We start from the raw sequence: 20,876 nt of genomic DNA, 5'->3' as shown, positions 1-20,876 counted from the left end.
GTTCACCATGGACCTAGGACAGCAGGAAAAGCAACATTCAGCAGGAATTCCCTCTAATTTGCAAATATAACTTCAGTTCAAGTGGTCAAAGAAATCAGCAAAGAAATTGCAGAAAATAGTCACAATTTTCTGGTCTAGAAATCATTCCCCCAAAAATGTGTTTGTGTGTGTGCACCTGGATGACTGTGTAAACATATGACCAGTTCTGTCACAACAACTGGTGTTTGCAAGGTAACTTTTAGGACTGAGTGTGTGAGCGCAACTAAACTAAAAAAACAGCTGCTCATATAATTTCCCCCAAGAGCCATGATTAGGTACCTAACAGTGCAATCCCAAAGAGAGTTACACCTTTTTGAGCCCACTGCATTGTAAGGCATGTCTGTCTCCAAATACCAGTTTGGGCTGCAGAGTATCGATTAAAAAAAACTATAGCTAATTGAAAAGTGGATGGCTGGTGAAAAAACAGGCCATGCACAGATAAGGTTTAGAATTCTATATTTGGGCAATCCTCGTGTATGCAGGAAAAAAATAGTGTGTGCAGTTCTGGTTGCTGGGAAAAGGTACAAAAGAGGGCAAGCAAGATGATTAGTTGCATCTTAGAGACTACCTAGATTTCCAGGGTATGAACTGTTGACAGTCTGGAAATCGTGTTGGTCTCTAAGGGGCAACTGGACTCCAATCTTGTCCTTTTACTGCTGATCTATATGGCTCCCTACCTGAAACAGTCCCCCAAAGTGACTATCACAACGAAATTCCATTGGGATTGATACAACTAAATCCTACTGATATCTACAGTATCTGCAAAAGAGGGCTTTGACTCTGGAAAGTATAGACCCTGAAAATCTTGTGGGTCTCTAAGGTGCAACTGGACTCGAATCTTGCTCTTCAACTGCAGCCCAGCATAGCTATCCACCATAGCTATCCCACTGTAAACGGAAAACTACCACATCGTGCCAAAGGTTAAGTTAGCTTAAGAGTTCTTCTGGATCTGCTAATATCCTACCCCTGCATTCTGGAGTGGAACAGCCCAGCCCAGTGATCCCCCCCCGGGGGGGCCACCCTACCACCTCCTTCTGCAGCAGGCCTAATTCTTAGCTTCTTCCCATCAACAAAGCAACTCAGCAGGTTTGCGACGGGGAGGCAGAGCAAGGGACGCGCGAGAAAGGGACCCCGCCGCGGTCGTGCTTGCCTTCAATACTCCGCAGTTCCTCGGCGCTTCACCTCTGTCCGCCGCCTGCGGTGCTGAAATCGCCCGGAAGGTGCTGCGGGACGCTGGGGCGCCTCTTCTGGCCGCCCAGCGCCGGGAAGGGGCCCTTTTCTGGCCCCGGTCGGCTCCTCCCCCCGGAGCGTCCGACGCGGAGGCTCAAAGCTTTACCGCCCCTCGAAAATCAAAAGCCCCGTCAGGAGGTCCCGGCCCCCAACCCAGCAAAACCAAAGTTCCGACGATGGGGCTGCGATCCGTAGCACGCTTACTCGAAAGCAAGTCTCCCTGGAGTTATTCGAACTCATTCCCATCGCATGCCTTGAGAGTCGAGGATGCCAAGCACCTGTGATGTTGCGATCCGACTGAGCGGGACTCTGGCGCTCGGAAATCGCCTTAGGAGTTCGGGACAGATCGCCAGCGTGGAGATTTTTTTAACCTAACGGATCGCTCCCCAAACCGCATGCACAGCAACACGTGGATTAAGTCAGTAGCATTTACACGAGAGAAAACAGCGGAGGGCGGGGAAGAGACTTGAGCTGGCAGTGAAATCGGCTAAACGTAAAGAAAGGTCATTTTAAACCCAGGCCCGCAAAGTTCGCCGCGCCTAATTAAACGCGCTGCTTTCGATAGGATTTAATTAAATCTAAAAGAGACTGAGATGGCGATTTGTTCGTTTTGAGGATTATAGGCCTGGAAAGTTATATTGTAAACTGCTGCAAATATCGCTTCTGAAGTGTATTATTATGAATTTGGCTTTTAAAAAACTAATTATGCGGGGTTTATAGGAGCCTTTCGATGTAATAAATACTAAGATAATAATTGAAATATTGGAAGAACGGAGGGCTGGAAACGTTTTAGTTACTTCAACAGCAGGCTCACCCATTGCAGAAAAAAAAGTTCATTGAAATTAACTAAACCATTTTTTATCCGATCCAGCGAAAGTTAGTTATGAAACCGAGCTGATTCATCGGTGCCAAGACTGGATCATCCTTGACTGTAAATTTATCAATCCTACTAAGGTTGCAAACCTAAGCATACTTACTGGGGAGAAATTTCCACTGATACCAGTAGGGCTTTCATTTAAATGAAGTCTTTAAACTCGAAAACACCTTCCAGTATTTAAAATATCAAGGGGGGCGGGGGGGGGAGGCTGCATTCCAGTAAGCCAGTAGGGAGGTTTAATAGCGCCCCTCAGTACCGAAAACAAAGGCTACAGTCCTCAATATTCTGAAATAGTCCATGTGAAGTCAGAAAGATTCCGGTGGGCTTTGACTAATCTACGTCTGCATAGGATATGCACTGTAAATGTGCTTGTTACAGCATGTCTGTGGGAGAAACAGCTTGGTGTAGTGATTAGAGTATCAGACTAAGATCTGAGACGCCCAGGTTCGAATCTTCACATTAACATGGAAGTTTGCTAGGTGGCCTTGGGGCCAAGTCCCAGCCTAACCTCTCAGCCTAACCTACCTTCCAAGGTTGTTGTGAGGATAAAATGGAGCCGAAGACGATGCTCTAATCCACTTTTGGTCCCCATTAGTAAAAAGTGAGGTATAAAAACATTTATTGTTTCCTTGAGTTCATTACCGGCCGAGGGTTTATAATTGTTCAAATGCAAGCGTATGTCCTTTGGATGCTCACGGGGTTCAGTGAATGCCGATGTTTCATACAAAGTATGCAGGCTTAAATTATTTTCTGCTGTCTACACTTTTTCATTATGTCTTTATTTCACAGGCATTTCGTGAACAACTCTGATATGTTTTTGCTGAATATGCTCGATAAGCAAGGTTGCTTATTTTTTTAATAGCTAGACAAGAGGCATAGAGATTCAACATGTACAGCTTTCCTCCGCGTTGAATTTCTGCAGCTGTTATGCGCAAAATGGTTTTTGTTGGTTAAGAATGCACGTTCCGGATCTCGTTCCCAATAAAAGGCGCAGCGGGACGTCCCTTAAAATATCTGCCTTTTCATTTATGGAATATAGTTTGCGAAGGGGGAGCCGAAATGACGGGGGGAGGGGCGGGATTTTATTTATAAGATGCTGGATCCGTTTTAACTTTCACAGCTCTACACTAACCTGAATCCGATTTACTTTTCGTTGCAAAATATGCCCACATGGGAGGGCAGCGCGCGCGCAATCCGTCGTGGAAGAGACGTTACGCTCCTAGCCATACTTCGGGGGGGGGCACGCCTTGAACTCCGCGGGATTCATCTGGGCATGCCCACTCGGCAGTAAATCCCACTAAAATCAGTGAGATTTACACCATGCATAGGATCGGGATGTGCCAGACCAACGCAACAAACTCTAGAGGAGTTACCGCGTCCGCGATCCAGAGCCACTTCAATCCTGCGGCGTCCCTGTCCCCTCCTGCACCACCAAGAGAGGCGCAAGACGGTTCTCCCGGCAAGACCCAGCTCTGCATAACAAATTCGGCGTCTTGGCCTTGAAACATGCGGGATTAGGAAGGCAGCCTATTTATCTGGAAACATCACTAAACTCGGTGGTTTTTGCATCGGAATAAGCGTGCCTAGGGTCGCCTACCACAGCCGCGGCTCTATGCACAGCACACGAACAGCGCATCGAAAAGAGCTTTCCCAGGAGTAAGCCCCGCTGGATGAAACGGGGTTTCTTCTTAGCATCGCTTCCTAAATTGAACGTCTTGTGTCTTACTTCCGAGTAAACATGGATTCGGAGGCCTAATAAAAAACGATGGGTTTGACTAGAAACTTCTTACAGGCCGTTAGAATCGTTGGCGATTAACTGGAGGAAAAGAAGAAATCGCCTGTTCGAGACATTTGGGGGGAAAGTTTGAGGAAATGAGTTTCCGCATTTAAGGGGGTTTCGAACAAGTTGTGTTGTGCAGAGAAGGAAGAGAGCCAAATGTGCCGACTTCGCGTAAAGCCATGTTACTGGAATGATTTTTTTTTTGTTATTGACTATGCTACCAGAATTGTCATCAATTAATATATTTTTTTTAAATTAAAAGACATACCCATCACTCCGAATCCCGGTGCGTTTTCTATAAGATCGTGTGAACGGCGGCAACGAAAAAGATCATTTAGGAATGTCTCCAGCTATTTAATGCACTTATTTATAGCTTGATTTGCCTTCGAGATTCAAAAAACAGACAAGTGTGCAGACATTTATTTTTAGCGAAAGCACAACTGAATTAATCAGGAATTACTCAAGCAGCCGGGCCTTATTCTGCTGTTCCAATTTACCTGAGCAGCAGCAGGCTTGGGAGTCCAGGGGCACCTTAGAGACTCACAAGACTATCAGGGCGCAAACTTTCCAGAGTCAAAGAGCTTCCTACCTTTTTTTTTTAAAAAAACAACCCTTACCTAAGTATTAGTTTCCACCAGTTTCATCACTTTAACTCAACTGAATAGGGGCGCCTCACCGCTTTTAAGAAAAGACCGTCTTTTCACCCCTGAAAGAAAAAACTCGGCCGCTGATCTTACTGGATCAGCCAGGCAGCCGTTCCTAGAAGATCGCGCGGTAAGTGTATATAGGCCCCAATTGGGTCGCCTGACCAGCTGTTGGCGGCCATGTAAACTTTTTAGGCTACGTGGAAGAAACCGAGACGCCAGCCGCCTCCTGGGCGTCGAGACCTGCGCCAGTTCTTTGCTGGGCGAGCCGGCGTTAGCCATGCTGCAGGTCCGTGAGTTTTTCCCCAGCTACGAGGGGCGGCGGCCGGGTCTCGCCCCCCTCCCCTCCCCAACGTTCGCGCTCTTCTCCTCAGGCCTTCCCTCATTCAGGCTGCGCGCGTTTAGCCGGGACTGCGAGAAAACTAATTCTCGAAAGCTCTCGCCCTGGAAATCTGGTTGGTCTTTAAAGTGTCGCGAACCCGAGTTCTTCTACTTCTTTTCTACTGCCCGCCTGAATCTATGGAATACGGCGGAGCTTGTGCCCGAGTAAATAGGGGCGTTCGCAATTTAACCTGCGGTGGTCTTTGACTAAAATAATGGTCTTATGCAAAGTTACTCCGCCACAGCCAATGCGCTTCGCTTGGAAACACGCCACATTGCAGTGTGCCATTAGCCGCTAGTTCCTTTTCCCGCCTTTTGCGGAAGCAAAGAAGACGAGTCGTTTAATCCTAAACAGGTCTACTCAGGGTGATTCAATAGTGTTTGCGCCTTAGAAAGTGGCTTTGGGATTTACGTTGGAAGTTTTTCCTTGTCCAGAAGCCCAAGTTAAAATGAACGGGCGAGGAAAGGATCCCTTCGTTCCTGCCCGGGTTTCACCGCTCCTTCTACCTTCGAGGTCTTGTGTCGAGTTCCTCCGAAATTTGCAACCCGTGACTGACAATTACCAAAAAAGCGTTTAAGAGGAAATACGCTGAATTCATAAAGCATGAGTGGGTGTTGCTTATATGAGGATGTGCTGAAGACTTAAGTCTTAAAATGACTAGTTTAAGTTTTAAAAAATTTACTTAAAGGAAGAAGCGGTGACTGAAACACCAGAGCACACTGAATGCTACGTAAGTATTCAAGATACACTAAATTTGTTTAGTCAGAGTTTAGATGTTTAAGCATAAGTAAGCACACAGCACTGTAGTGTTATATATTTGTTGGGCTATGCATGACTTTCTTGTGTAAATAAAGACTGTAACTGATCTTACATGTTCAAGAGTCAGCCTTGTGTCTTAAGCATACCAATGCCATGTAGGTGAGATATATTAATTTCTTAGCAAAAAATAGGCATTTGCCAAAACTGTAGCACCCAAACCAGAGAAATGCACTGTTCTTCCCATGTGATAGTTTTATTCCTCTTAGAAAATGGTTCTGGGCCATGTCATAAAATAGTTCAAGAGGTAATGCTAACAGTATATTTGTTTCTGAGTTTAATTTCCAATTAATTGCCAGTACTCTGTTGTATACAATTTGTTGTGTTAGTACTCTGTTCTTGCCTACAAAGTTGCAAATATTAAGCCAGATCTTCTCTATCTCAATAGTTATTAAGGCTGTGTGCTCGTAGTGTATAAGTCATGTTTGTGGCTGTCATTTATGAAATCATGCCTTGGCCAACAGAAGTTTTAATGCAAGGGCTGTGGCTCATTGACAGAGCATCTGCTTTGCATGTAGAAGATCCAAGGTTCAAGTCCTGGCATCTTCAGGCAAAAGGATCAGGTAGTGGGCAACTGGAAAGACCACAACCTGAGCTACTGCCAGATAGAGTAGGGAAGAATAGCCTTGATTTGGTTTATTCTCAGGCAGCTTCATACAATGCTTGGAATTTAAAATTAGACTTAGTGCAGCATGAATACTACCAGAAATAATTAAGTAGTGTGAGATGAACATGTGTATTAATGTTTTTAAAAAATCATTTGATGATTCCAGATCACTCCCGTAAAATATTCACTTTACAGTTCTCATTAGCCTTAACTTAGAAACATTTTATAAATGTCGTCTTTCTTACAGTGATGCCATGTCTGTAAAGGCAGCATAGTGCAATGCATATGTTGTCATAGATGAAGGGCATAAAATAGCTGAACTGTTTGTATTTGCATAGTGGAAAATGGGTTCGTTCTGGCTTCCTAGCATGAGTGTATGTTGAAACAGGAATTGTTTGGCATATGTGCCTTTTCTACTTGAAAGTGCTATGGAGAAAAAACAATGTTTGAATGTACTTTTAAATATATATATATATATATCACATTCCTCAACTAGGTAATTCTTTAGGTGGAGCTTATTTCAGGAGTATAAACAATGATGTTCTTATGAGAAAAAATTGGAATTGGGAACTATAGAGCTTGAATTAGCTCAAGGAGAAGGTAGAATACATATATGAGTCTATTAATACATATATTTTGGAACAAAAGAGCTTTTAAAAGACACAACGTCTGACCTCAGCAAGTTGTACAGTCAATAAGTGCTGAACAAATGAATGCACAATATGCTCACACTTGTATCTCTGTGTCTTGCAGATATGAAGGGAAGATAAACAATGTATAAATCCTACTGTAAGAAAGTAATCTGCTGGTAGTTCAAATATTCTTATAAAACTGTGGTTACTTTTTAAAATTTTAGCTTGAGTCATTATTAGCTGATGCCTTTAAAGGGAAAGGATTTCAGAAAATACATGAAGCATTACAAGAAAAGGATGTTTATCCTCAGAAGTGCAGCAAACAATTATTAAACCAACTGGACAAAGTTCTGAAAAAGGCAAGTCATCCAGCTTCTTAAAAATTTAAATCACCAAATTACTTCTTTAGGCAGTAACACATGTGTGGATCTTTTTTTTAAAAAAAAAAATAGGAACTGGACAAAAATGAGTTCCCAAACGTTTCATTGTTGCTCAGATGCATTCAGCTGTACTGTAGAAGTGATCCTCAGGAAGGCATGAATCTGCTTCTTCAGCAAGGATTGATACCAAAGATAAGTAACTCTCTGCTTGTGAGCCATCAGGGGACTGATCTGTCCTGATCAGCCTTCATAGCAGAACAAGTTCATCTTTAAGAATATGGAGATAACTGAACTGTTTAGTACTCAATTTCAGCTGAAGACTGAGTCTTGAACTTTATTTTTTCAACCATTTAATTTCTCTGTGATCCTTCATGAGCCGCAAATGCAGGATATCACAATGTATCAATCACATACACTTGCACATTTGCAGTGAGTTTCTGGGTAATGCCCCCATTTAAACTATTCATCATGCGTTGTTGGCCAGATCTCTAAAAAGTATTCATGCTTTCTTGTCACCCCCCGAAAATGCAGACGTTCCTTAAGAATGGTATTAATGAAGTTTCTAAAAATGTTGTTGTTTTGGTTCGGTACATTCAGTATTGTTTCTAAAAACCTGTGCAGTTGTGGTTAAAAGGAAAAACAATTGCCCCATCTTCCTGTAGCTATCCCAACAGTTTGTATAGATGTGCAGCCAATTGGAGCTTGAAAGTTCTTATGGAAAATATAATGCTTTTAGATTATGCAGTGTCTGGGATTTGGGAAGTGCCATCGCCTGTTGTCTCCAGTTGACTCTGCCATATCTAAATGCCAGGCTATATATAAGGTTATACTTCAATATGCATATACCTGGATAAACTTCCTTTTCAGCCTCAGTGATGGCTTTGGAGGCTAAAGACAAGAGAGCAAGCTTTCATTAATTTCCTTAGGTCTCTGAATCCATTGTGGAAGCTGTACAGTTGTTGCTGCAGCCTGCCTGTCCAAGATGGGTACATCCTAGCTGGAGCGGGGTGGGGGGGGCAGGGGCGGAATACAGCAGTGGGAGTCTCCCAGGAACCAGCTGTATGGAGCCAGTTCCAAAGGGGATCCACCACAACTACTCCTATGCTTGAAGAGTTTGGATTCAGTCACTGCTCCAGCCACTTTCTGGGTCAAGCAGAGGAGCTATAACAGCAGTCCACAGAACTGATTCTCTGGAAGAAGTGTGGTTGATTATGGAGCGGGAGCGTAAGAGGAAGAAAAATTCTTTCGCTCTTGGTTTCTGCAAACATAGTTAGGCAGTCCCGCTTACTACTTTTTAAACCACGTATTGCTGTTGCCTCCCTCCTCCCTCCAAGAGCTTGAAACATTCATCTGATTTTGTTTGTCTCTCTCTTTCTACATGGTCACCTGGTTTGAAAGAACTAGAGAATTTCTGAACCTGATAGAACCAAAAGAAAGTAAATTCTTATCAAGGCTGGTTGAAGACTTTTATGACACGGCACTGGTAAGTGCATAGAAATGAAAATGCTTCCACTCACTCAATTGTGTAATGGTCTTCCTAAAAAATTTGTATCATAGTTGGGCATCTTTAACTCAATAATGATAATGCAACACAAAACTCACTCCCACAGCAGTCATGCCAATTTGTGACCTTTTTATATTTTAAAAAAGCCCCTATTCTAGTACAGTACTTCTGCACTAACATGTTCAGAGGGTATAATGGAGCTCTGTTTTCCTGTGATTGTACTGGTTTAGTTTATTTACTTCCTGTATACTCACCTGTCTGGGGACCCAAAGCAGCTTTTCCTCACAACAACTCTGTGAGGTAGGTTAGCATTTTATTAAGCAGGCACAAACTGTGAAGGGCAGCTGCTCATTTTTAAACTTTTTTGGTGACTGTAGGCAACATGCCCCCAAATGCCTCAGTCCACACAGTGCCTGTGACTCTTTTCATGTCAGTGGTGGGGTACATTAGTGCAGCCATGGCAAACACAAGTACATTATAAGTGTCTCACAGAGCCATTGAGTTGGTGCAAGTTGTGCATTCACAAAGCATTCTTTGGAGGCTGATTTGTACATTACTGGCAAGAAATGAAAGCAGGAGTACAAAGGTGCATAAACCCAGCTCTTCCTGGTAACATGCAAAGTCACTTGAAGAATCTGTTTAAGTTTGTGTAGTGAGCTCCAGTAAATGACTGGAACAAAATCTTTCAATGCGTAGCCATGTGCCTTTTGAGAGAAAGGCAGACAATAAATCTCCGAATATTAAAAGTACAAATGAGGGAATTGTTCTGTTTGGATCCAGTAAGTGTTACAGTTAAGTATTTTTTATGTTACAGGAGATGGATAAGGGTTAAGATGTTTTATAATGCAGTCCTATACTCTTCAAAATCCACTGAAATCAATGAACTTAGAGAAATGTAACTCAATTAAGATATTTACCCTGTGTTTCTGCTTTCAAAGGGCCACCAAGGCTTAATAAATCACTTAATAAATTTAAAACATTCAAATTAAAATACCACCTTAAAGGCCATAAATTCAAAAGATAAAACCAACAGTTTAAAAAAAATGTGAATGGAGGAGGGGTCACTGAGGGAATGCCAAGCGAAACAAAAAGAAAAAAGTCTTCACCCGCTGGTGGAGGACAGCAACTGAAGGAGACAGGCAAATCTCCTTGGGGAGAAAGTTCTAGAATTTTGGTGCCGCTGCTGAGAAGCCTGTCTCCTGGGTTGCCCCCTGCCTGATCTGGGAAGGTGAGGGCACCCAAAGTAGTGTTTAAGAACACAGCGTTAAATAAGTTGCCTATGCAATGTTTGAACATTTTTAGTGTGTATATGGGTGTGCTCTGTTAATCTCCATTCTGCTCTCCTCTCCCTTATGTCCTCAGGTCATTGGCAAAAGCAGCGCTGAAGGTCAGTCACTAAATGTCTCTATAATTTTCTAGCAGTTTTAAATGTGGTGGTTTGAATGTTCAGTGTATGCATTTTGGGTATACTATAATCGTTTGTTTTTAAGCAGCTTGGAGCTAATGAGGTGAAAGGCTAAAGTCAGAGCTGCAAGATTTCATTAGCTTAAGTGGTTACTTAATCAAGTTAAACTGGCTCCCTCTAACGCTGTTGAAGGCACGATCACTTAATTTAAAAAAATATTTTGCTTCTAACCCAATATCGCAATAAGGAATTTTTTAAGAGTGGCTTTTCCTCCTGTAGACTTGAACTTCCTGTAGCATCTCCAAGGTTGCATGCATTTTGATAACACACAGGTGTTGGTTCCTGTGGTCAGTTAAGTAAAAGGCGTCAGTGAGGCAAATCCTCCGTTTTGCAGCAGCCCTCTAGAATTATCTCTGTGTATTGCCCAGGACCTTGGGATATAGTCCTCTGGATATAGGGGTTGCAGTGAATAAGAAAATCGGACAAAATCAGCTTTGTTCTGCTGATGTGGTGTGTGTGGCAGGATGAGCTTTCGATTAACACAAGGGTAAGGGCAATTTTAATTGATCTCCCTCTATCCTTCCTGCAGCAGCCCTTGCCTAGTGGCTTTTTTGTACATGGTGGGGGTCCCCTTGATGTACAGCTCTGTCTTTTGGGAGGATCACATAGTGCTGTTATGTAAAGGGAACTCTGCAAGTGTCTTCTGTTTTGCTAGCCATGTATTTTACCTGATCAGAAAGCAAATGACCAATCAAATACAAATGCTTAGTGGCCTTAGTAAAACACAGTGTTCAGATGAAGTGGGGAAGAGGCAAGACTTTAATTAAAATCTATGGCTAAAGTCTTGCCTCTTCCCTCCTCTATCTTTTAATTGTTTTTATGAAGGGATTTTTATAATGCATGTTTTTACTGTTAGTTGCCCCAGTGGCCCCGATGAGGCAGAAAGGTGGGGTACATTTTTTGTAAATAAGTATCTTGTGCAAAGCTGTATACATTTTCCAATCTGATTTGAGTAAAGTACAAATAATTAAAGGATACCAGAGAACACTTCAGAGTTAACTAGTCTGCTCCCTATCTGCCTAGTAATTGGGTTTCTTTCCTCCTCTACCTCCAATTTTTTATTACAGGGAAGAAACAGTTGCTTGAATTCTTCATACCATACTTGGGACATGTAGCTGTCGAGCCTAAGGTGAACTGTGCCCTTCGACAGGAGGTTAGTTTCAGACAAGAAGAATGTAGAACAAAGTGTGTAAGATAAATCTTCCTTTACTTTAATGACTTTTGTTTTACTGTATTTGTTCCCATCACTGCAACTAAGGCTCTGAGAACCTTAAACACGCTGTTGGACAACGTAGCTCGAGAGGAAAGAAAGAAGTTTGCATTGTCTGAAGAGATGTGTTCACTTACGTAAGCATGTTTGTTCTATGAGGGTCATTCTTGGTGTGGCTTCCAGTATACTAGGGAAAATATTGCATCATCTTACGCAGAACTTATTGATCTATCTTGGCAGAAATGTGAACTTTTCTCTAAGAAAAAGGGGGAGAAAAGCAAGGTTGCCTTGTTTGTAGTCGCTTGCTGCAAGATGCAGAGGAAACTGTTAAAATTGATGGTGTTTTTTTGCATTGTTTAACATGTCTGATACTTTTTTGCATTGTTTCTAATTTTATGATTCTAATACTATTGCATTTTGTTGGAAGGCTTATGCTGTTTGGTTGCATTGTCTTACATTGTGTAATCTGCCTTGAGTCTCAGTGATAAAGACAGGTTATATAAAATAAAGTAAATAAATAATGTCCGCTGTTGTATGTAGTAGCTATACATTATTATTTCTATATATTTATAGATTTATGTGACTTGTAGCTAAGATGTAGCTTGTTGTTGTGTTAGTAACATAGAGGTTAAGGGTGTGTGGTGGTAGTTCTAATATCAAATGGTCAATTTGTTCTTACAAGGCTAAACGTTGGCAAAAGACTCTTGGCTATTCACTGTATTATCAATATTTTGTTTTATTTGCAGCCTATTCAGTCAGTTTGAATCTTCTGTTTATACTTTGTCATAAAACAGTATTTTGTTCTCACTCATGTAAATGCATTAACACATTATGTTGTTGCAGGAAAGACCTTGCAAAGATGATCCTGGATGTTGGAGGTAAGCATCTTAGTCACCTGATGAGGGCTGGACTGGTGCTCTTAAGCAGCTGAGGCTAGTGCTTGGACTCTGAAAACTTTGAAGCCCCTTGCTGGGTAGGTATTTAAATCTGTTGCCAGTTTCTTGCCTCTCCTTGCCTAAACTGAAAAAAGACTGCTGCCTAGAAACTGGATATATTTCTACCCCATGGCATTGTCTGTTTTCCAAGGCATTATTTTACTGCCTGCCTGTGAATTTTGAAAGATGGCTTCGTACATCAATTGGTATGCCTGGGCAAGCAGCAGCGCCGGATCTGGGCATGCGGGTGCCCAGGGCAAACTTTGCCCGGGTGCTCCGCGCACACACACAGCGTGCGCACGCTCCCAGCGCTGCGTGATGATGTCACTTTTGTGATGTCATCACGCACGGGCAGGAGGCATGCCCACCTGCATGGCAAGCCGGCCGCTCCAGTACCCGGTGAGCCGTAGAACTGGCGGTGGTGCCTGCGTGCGCTGGGGCGGCTGGATGGCTTGCTGAGCGTGCAGGACCTCCCAGCCCTGCACTCAGCCACCCACACAGCAAGCCAGCTGCCCCAGCGCATGCCTTCGCTGCTGCCAGTTCCACGGCTCACCGTGCGCTGGGGTGGCCAGCGTGCTGCGCGGCCGGCTGAGCGCAGGGCTAGGAGGCCCTCCGCGTGGTTCACGTGCCCCACTGCCCTGTGCTGCCCACGCGGAAAGCCGGCCACCCCTGTGCACGGTGAGCTGCGGAGCTGGTGGCAGCAAAGGCGTGCACTGGGGCAGCTGGCTTGCCGTGCTGGTGGCTGAGCGCAGGGCTGGGAGGTCCTGCACGTGCGGCAAGCCAGCCGCCCCATCGGCGGGGCTGGCAAGGGTCTCCCAACCCTACGCTCATCCTCCCGGGAGCCTGGCAGCCACTCCCGGCGCCCCCTCTTTGGCAGCGCCAGGGGCAGGCTACCCCCCCCTGTCCCCCTCCCTCGATCCGGCCCTGGCAAGCAGCCACGTGTAGTCATACAATCTAAGTATAAACTTTTGGTTTGGTAATGGACACATTGCATAGCTGTAGGCATTTCTCAGCTACGATTACGATTATTCTGAGGATTAGTAGAATGGTTATAAGAATAAGTGGAAGAATGCATGTAAAGCACTTAGGTCCTCGGTCTTGTAGAGTCTGTGGGTACTTTTAAAATATTGAGAATAGGAAGTGTGTGCTGCCTTGAAGTGCTGGAGCCAATCACCAAAACATTGGGAGGGTGCAAACTGAGCATCCTCCTGTGATGGAGGCAGCTGTTGCTGAATGGGTGTTCTCGGTAGACCCCAAACCCAAATGTCTCCTGGATTTTTCTGAAAGAAAGTAAGGGCTGCATCTTTGCTTTAAGGAAAGGATGCTTTATTGAAGAAACAAAGCCCTAACAAACACATCTGTGGGTACCACAGTATCTATGGGAGTTGCATTGGAGGTCACTGATTTAGGATGAGCATTACATAAATGCTTAGTAATATTCTAAAGAGAAATCCAAGCTCTTCATTTAAAGGGAGAAGAGGGCTATTGATTGTGGAAATAGACACTGCTTCCAAAATTCTGCTAAGTTCTGGAGGTAGTTTCTCTCTTTCCATAGCTCACTTGCCCACTCCCAGTAGTCATGAATACTTGAGGAGACCCATTATTCTTGTTGCTGGGTTTAATTGTACTGTTGTGTCTACTGGCACAAGAGAGAGGAGGCAGCCCCTTTTAACCTCTGCAAAAGGCAGTGCTGGCGATTGTAGGACCTGCATGGTCAAATAGCCCAATAGCATGGGAACTGCAGAAAGGATGAGAATTGGGCAATTTGCTCCGCCTCCTTGGACTAGTAAAAAAGCTGGTAGGATGCAAGCCACTGCCTTGTGCTCCCAGGAAGATACAGTGTCTTAAGTTGGCATAGATGGTAATTTTTTTAGACTTAATCACTGCCAGTAATGAACAAGAATATGTGGGCAAATCTTGTCATAATTATAGTTGCAAACAGGTTTTTTAGATTACAGCCATTCCAAACCCAAGACATTTGGCAAAGGACAGTCTCTGCCTTGTAATATGATAATTTCCCCCAAGCTTGACTATGGAGATAAACACAATGGGAACGCAATGGCTTGCATTTTAGTTGTGAAAATTGTTGGAAGTGAAGGACTGTGCATTATCTCTTTGTACAGAACATACCAGTACTCCAGTGGAGGCAGTAGAGCTAGTAAAATGGATAGGTCAGATTCCTGTATATCCTTCCTTTTTTCTGTTCCGCTGCCGTCTCATTGTTTACTACTCCCAGATTGCTACTGCAGTGCTAGGAGGATAATTAGTCTGTCATTACTTGCAAAAGGTTTTCTGAATGGCAAGAGGTGCATACATTCTCTTGTATTTGTGCTCGGCAGACTATGACATCCAGGTTGCTATTTTGGAAGCCCTGTTCAGGCTGATGTTAAAAAAATGGAGAGATGACCTTGCGCATAATTGGTTTGAAGATGAACACATTGCTAAGGCCTTCAAAGAAATCACAGATAGAGACTTTGAGACGGTAAGTTCTTTTGTTTTTTTCACATCAGAACACTTTAATGATTCCTACTTGTGTTTGTTTCACTTTTGCAAAGCATCAAATATATGATAGCATGGGAGGGATATTTTTAAAATGTGTCTACCAAACAAGTTATCTTCCATGGTCTACTGAATTAATGCACATAATGGGGGTTGAAGCATTGGTAACATCAGTGGTTAATTTTTAAGAAGTTAGTAGTGACTTTATTCTATTTTGTATAATAACATCAATTATTTTTATTTGAAAATAATAAATTAAAATGTTAGTGATTTTGTTCAATTTTGTATTGATTAGTAGACCTAAGCTAAGGTTCTCTGTCAGTTTTCATCATGAAATGTTATATATTGACTCCGAGGGTCCTTTAGAGAGTGCAGTTTATTAAACAAGCCAGTTCAGAAGACCACTGTCACTTTCTATTTTTTTTTTCTTAAAGGACTGCAGAAAATTTCTTAATGAACTAAATGAAAGACAGGGGGATAAAAGAAGGTAAGAGCTTGTCATGAAACCTGTTCACCTCGGGGTTTAATCGCTAACTTTTATTCAGTGACTTGCAGAGTCTGAAAACTTTTTCCAGGCTCCCAAGTAGCTCTTCCTCTCATAATACAGGGTTCCTGCTGATGGATTGTTGAAGTCTGTGGACACCTTGTACCCCTTTCCTCTCCAGACCACCAAAAAGCTCCTAGGCATATTTGATGTTGCAGCGATGCCAGTCTAGATCCCTTTAACAAAACAAAAAGGAGGATTTTATTGATATCAGCAGAGAGAGAGAGAGAGAGAGAGAGAGAGAGAGAGAGAGAGAGAGAGAGAGAATGCAACAGGGATTTCTGAAGAGAAATCAAAAGATAATTCGGCTACTAGATGGTGGCTAAAATCTTGTGTTGGCTGTAATGATGGAAGCCGTTCTCTGGAAGGATGATGTTTAGCTTAACACTCAAGTCCTCATCTTTTTAAAAGATCACCAGGAAAGCATTTTCCTGTGGGCATCTTATCCAGTTAAGTATAGAGGAATTTGCTCCCGTGTTGCAAGTTTCACATACTCCTATCCTTTTGTTTTCATAAGGAGAAAAATCTCATGTCTTTGGTGTGTGTGTGTGTGTGTGTGTGTGTGCATGTGTGTGCACCTAATTCTGCATGAATGAGCTAATGCAAGAGTAGATAACCTTTTTGGCCCAAGTGCTGAATGAAATACAAAGTCTGCCTGTGAAGATATTGGTGACCCAGCAAACAAAAGGGGCAGGGAGGGAAGGCAGTTAGTTGTGCTGGTTACAGGGGGCTAGGGGTGGAGCAGTAGCAACTACTTCTGCTCTTCATAGATTTGACATTGCTGGGTGTGCCTGCCTCACAGTCTTGGCACACTGAACAGCAGTGCTGCATAGTAAAGGACCAACCATTGGGACGAGACTTTTCTAGCCCTTACTAGGGGAGAGATTTGCAGGAGTTCTGGTTGATGATCTCCCAGCTGTGGTCTCATCTGGCCTGGCTCAACTGCACCCTGCTTTTAGGGTGGAGCGATAGAACTGCTGTGTCAAGCAGATGGTCTGGTCTGCCTTTATTTGGCTTGTATGCCAAGAGTTGCTACCCCTTGCTAATATCTGGCTACCCTCAAATAGATTTCGAGGCCCCTTTCACCCAGCTGTGTGATGTGAGAGCTAATTCAGTGTAGCTCCGGTTCACAACACTGAGGTAACATCGGAAGTTTTTAAATTTTTATTTTATTTTCTGGGATTTTTACAGCTGGGTCTTTTAAGCTTGTTAATTTCAATGGTTTTTTATCGTTTTTCTCATTGAGCCACCTCAAGCAGGTCTCTAGAAGAGGAAGCACATTTTCTAAATAAACACTGGCAGAGGAAGTAGTCATGCTGGCACCTGTTTCCGTGGTTTCCCATTTCAGCAGCATGGAAAGTATATTAGAAGAAATCAGCACATTGCTGATACAGCATGGAGTGAGATAGAGGCTAATTACTATTTCTCCCTACACGTCACCCCCTAGTGGTAGAATTTTTCAGGTTCAATCTTGCAGTATGCCACTATCTGCAACTGTGCTTGCACATAAATCAGCCTTCTTTACGTTGTGAGATAACTGCATGTCCATCATGGTGTATTGATACATGAGGTGCTGGCAGAGGCTGTGTGTGTGTGTGTTAGAGAGTGAGAGATGGTACATTGGGGCACTTCGGCGCTTGTTCTGTGCTCTGCTCACTCTTGCTTGATTCTAGGAATAGTGAGGAAATCATCTTCCTAGTTGAACACAATATGTGGTTAATCATTGACATCTGCTGGAAGCTGCATGTAGGCCCGTTTTCATACCTTGTTGGGGGAGAGAAGTGGGATTCTCAGCTAACTGATATCACTGAGCTATATTTGAGTCTGGGTACGCTTGGATTAGCAGATCCTGCTTGACAATGCAGCCATTTTGGAGAAATGCATGCTTTGTTGGTAGCAAGTCGCCTGGAAAGTGGTGAAAACCAGATGGTTCTTCAGTACTATTATGGGCTTGCAGAAATCTGCATAAGTAGGCATGGCCCTTTCTTTCTAAAGACCAGGTGGAACCAAGGTTGTGTTTAGGATCACTGCCCTAAGGGTACACTTTTGATTCTTTTTCAGAGTGTTCTCATTTCCTTGTAAAGCTGCTTATGCTGACACGAATAAGGTACTATCTATTTAATGTTTATACATGACATAATCAAGAATGCTTAATAGTAATACTATACCTTTTAGATAATCCTTTTTTATTTATGTGTCTTTTAGGTATCGGATGATGTTAGCTTTACTAGTCTGTAATCGGGAAAGCTGGTTACATGCTAGTAAAATGTTTGTGTTTCAAAGGAGGAGTAGGAAGAAGGAAGGAAGGGATGTGTGTGTCCCTTTCATTTCATTTAGTTGGAGGTATCCTATATGAGGATATGTGCTAGGTAGGTGTCTCTTAGTAGAAACTAACTTGTATGTTGCAGCATGCAAAGAACACCTTCTCATTTGTATAGTACCATCAGAAGAAAAGATTTAGGTTGCAGAAAATTTAAATCTCTTTTCCTGAAACTCCTCCTGCCTCCCTCCCCACCTACTTTTACCTCCTCATTATCTGAAACTCTATGAAAACAGAAGCTGCAGAAAATCTGTGGTTGCTCTGCAAGGCAGATGGTCCAATTAGGAGCTTTGTTGCATGCAAGTCAGATCCATTGTGGTGTAGTGGTTAGAATGCTGGATTATAATCTGGGAGACCCAGGTTTGACTCCCCAGTTTGCCATGGAAGCTGATTGGATGACCTTGGGCCAATCCCTCACAGGATGGTTGTTAAGATAAAATAGAGGAGGGAGAATGATGTTGTAAACAGTTTGAGAGCCCCGTATGGGTGTAAGTAAATGTAGCTACAGTGTTACGTATAATTTGCTCTTTAGATCTCTGTTAACAGTATTTTTACAGGCTGGCATGTCATTGATGTTTCAGAAATTAAACTCTGTCTTTTTTCAAGTTAACAAAACCAGCGGATGAGAAATTGGAGGAGTTTTGGATTGACTTTAATTGTGGAAGTGAGAGTGTGACCTTCTACTTAAATAGCCCTGAGGTAAAAAATAAAAATCCCTAGACTGTTGACTTTTGACTCTTCTAATATAGTAGAAGGCATCTTACGCCAAACATTCTTTTTAGAGTGCTCTCTGGGAGTCTGTGAAATTGCCAAAAGAAGAAATCAGCAGTTACTGTGTGCAAGGTAAGGCGCTGCAGAAGCCATTCTTATTCAGCGTAAGAGAAACATACCTCTTTAAATTTCATGTGGACTCAAAAAGTTCTGTTGCAAATGTTATAAAGAAGCAGAATTCTTGCTGTGCTAAGACAAATGTAATGTAGAGATTTTTAAAACATTTTGTTGTGAACCATGAGTCGTAGACTCAAGTTCAAGAGCTCCTTTGTCTTTTTTTTTAATATATGTATTTTATTTTCTAAACCATAAAAGAGATGCAAAACAAAAAAGGAACAGGAATACAAATTACACTAAAGGAAAATTAAGGTACCCATTACAAAGATTGTCTAGAATACAATAACCATATATCATTTAAATATCTTTTGTGGGTTTATTACAATCATTCTTGGAAACATTTCCCCTCTCTCTTTTACTAGATCTCACTATTAATTCAAATATTAAAAATACAACATTGTATTTTAAAATATTTAATTAAATTCATTGTTATATTTTTCTTACCTCCAAATTAATAATATAAAACATATTTTAATCTAAACATTTTAATACTAACTGTACTATACCATAATATACCAAATTATGCTAATTATCAGTCAAATTAAATAATATATGTTTCTAAACACTAGTTCAGAAAATTTAAAACTTAAAATAAACAACATTTCTATAATCTCTGTTAGTCAAGGCTCATATCCAAATTTACGTGGTTAGTGAGGCATCCATGTAACTGCTTGCAAACTGGTATGCAATTAAGAAATGAATTTGTTTTCAGTTGCCGTAGAACTAGTGATGTTGTGATTCGTGAAAACAGCACCCTTGAAAAGCAGATTTCTCCTGCTTACGATGACTTCTCTGTAACATTGATCCACCATACCTTCTAATTACTGAAATTAAAAACAAGTTGCATTTTTAATGTATGTACTGTAATGCCTTCCTCCATGCATGAGTCACAGTTCTATGGAAGTCTGACAGTTCACACGTGCAATGCTTGTTATCATTTGGTAATGCATATGTGAACCTGCACTTCATCTTTTGCATTGGGCTTCAGTGTTTAATTGGCTCTTATGGGCTAGATAATGATTGATGTCCTGCCGCTAAAAAAGAATTTGACTTGTAGTGTGTGGCTCAAATTAGATCAAGGAAATGGGGGAAAAAACTTCTGCTGATCCATCGCACTGTAACCGCATGGCTGGACTGCTGTAATGTGCTCTACATAGGGCTGCCTTTGCAGACATCTCAGAAATTTCAGCTGGCTCAAAATGCAGCAGTGAGACTTTTGTCTGGGGTCAGCTGCTTTGAACATAGAAATCCAGTGCTGCATCAACAGCATTGGTTACCTATTTGCTTCTGGGTCTATTTCAAAGTGCTGATAATCACATATAAAGCCCACCGTGGCCTGAGGCCCTCATACCTCTCGAGCGACATCTTCTTGTATCTCCTATGCACCATTTACACTCCTCAGACAGCCTTCTCACAGTGGTACCCATCTCTCACCTAAGATTTTCTTTCAGTAACACTTAAGTCATGGATATTCTCTATGGTAGGTCTGTTAATCTGAAGTGGACTACCCGAATGAGTGAAGTGTGTAAGGCTCTTTTGTTCCAGAGGGCATTTGGTGGAGGCGAAACTGTCTTTGTGTTTTAATTGTGTGGCTTAATTTGTTTCTGGATGTTTCTGTATGCTTGTGTCCTTGTAGGTTTTGCAGTGGTGTTTGCTGTGCAGTAGCAGAAATAAGGTTGGGTATAAATATTTTAAGTAAATAAATGCTTCTTTATTTTTTTTTTTATAAAGAGGAAGAGGATGAAAAGATCCTTAAAATTTTCATGCAGAACCCCACTACAATCAACAAAAAAGAAGTAACAAAGATAAAAATTCACTTTGATAGCAAGTTTGATGTTTCGAGTCCACTTGATAAAATATCAGAAAAGAAGAAAATGGCAAGTACTTGCGTTTCTTTTTCTTGTCTTTAAACTCTTGAGTAGAAGTTCTGTTTGAGATCGTAAGAATTCTGTATGTCACATTAGTGTATTCTTTAAAAAGATAATGTTCAGTTCCCCAGGTAGGTAGGTTAATACCCTTTGTTAATGTTGGATGACAAACTTACTTCCAAAGGTGCTCTTTTCAGCCTAACAGTTGCCAATAACCACCTTTTTTCTTGGCCAGTAATAGGTAGCTGTAGCGTAG

At 42.1% G+C, this 20,876-nt stretch overlaps 1 protein-coding gene across 1 annotated transcript in view; it reads left to right on the top strand.

The window, feature by feature from the left end:
* The first annotated feature begins 5,089 nt into the window (after window positions 1-5,089).
* Window positions 5,090-20,876, top strand: part of SYCP2L (synaptonemal complex protein 2 like) — a 43,462-nt gene continuing 27,675 nt past the window's right edge. The window contains exons 1-14 of the mRNA XM_054985854.1: window positions 5,090-5,116; window positions 7,232-7,366; window positions 7,460-7,579; window positions 8,766-8,870; window positions 10,254-10,278; window positions 11,424-11,509; window positions 11,615-11,703; window positions 12,410-12,444; window positions 14,841-14,983; window positions 15,435-15,487; window positions 17,606-17,651; window positions 18,471-18,563; window positions 18,647-18,707; window positions 20,484-20,629. Coding sequence (XP_054841829.1) covers window positions 5,090-5,116; window positions 7,232-7,366; window positions 7,460-7,579; window positions 8,766-8,870; window positions 10,254-10,278; window positions 11,424-11,509; window positions 11,615-11,703; window positions 12,410-12,444; window positions 14,841-14,983; window positions 15,435-15,487; window positions 17,606-17,651; window positions 18,471-18,563; window positions 18,647-18,707; window positions 20,484-20,629 — 1,164 coding nt within the window. The remainder of the gene's footprint in view (window positions 5,117-7,231; window positions 7,367-7,459; window positions 7,580-8,765; window positions 8,871-10,253; window positions 10,279-11,423; window positions 11,510-11,614; window positions 11,704-12,409; window positions 12,445-14,840; window positions 14,984-15,434; window positions 15,488-17,605; window positions 17,652-18,470; window positions 18,564-18,646; window positions 18,708-20,483; window positions 20,630-20,876) is intronic.

This window comes from Eublepharis macularius, chromosome 7 (assembly GCF_028583425.1).
Source record: "Eublepharis macularius isolate TG4126 chromosome 7, MPM_Emac_v1.0, whole genome shotgun sequence".
In the NCBI taxonomy this organism is placed as follows: Eukaryota; Metazoa; Chordata; class Lepidosauria; order Squamata; family Eublepharidae; genus Eublepharis; species Eublepharis macularius.
Note: the sequence above shows the minus strand (reverse complement) of the source record. Positions and strands in the feature narration are given on the sequence as shown.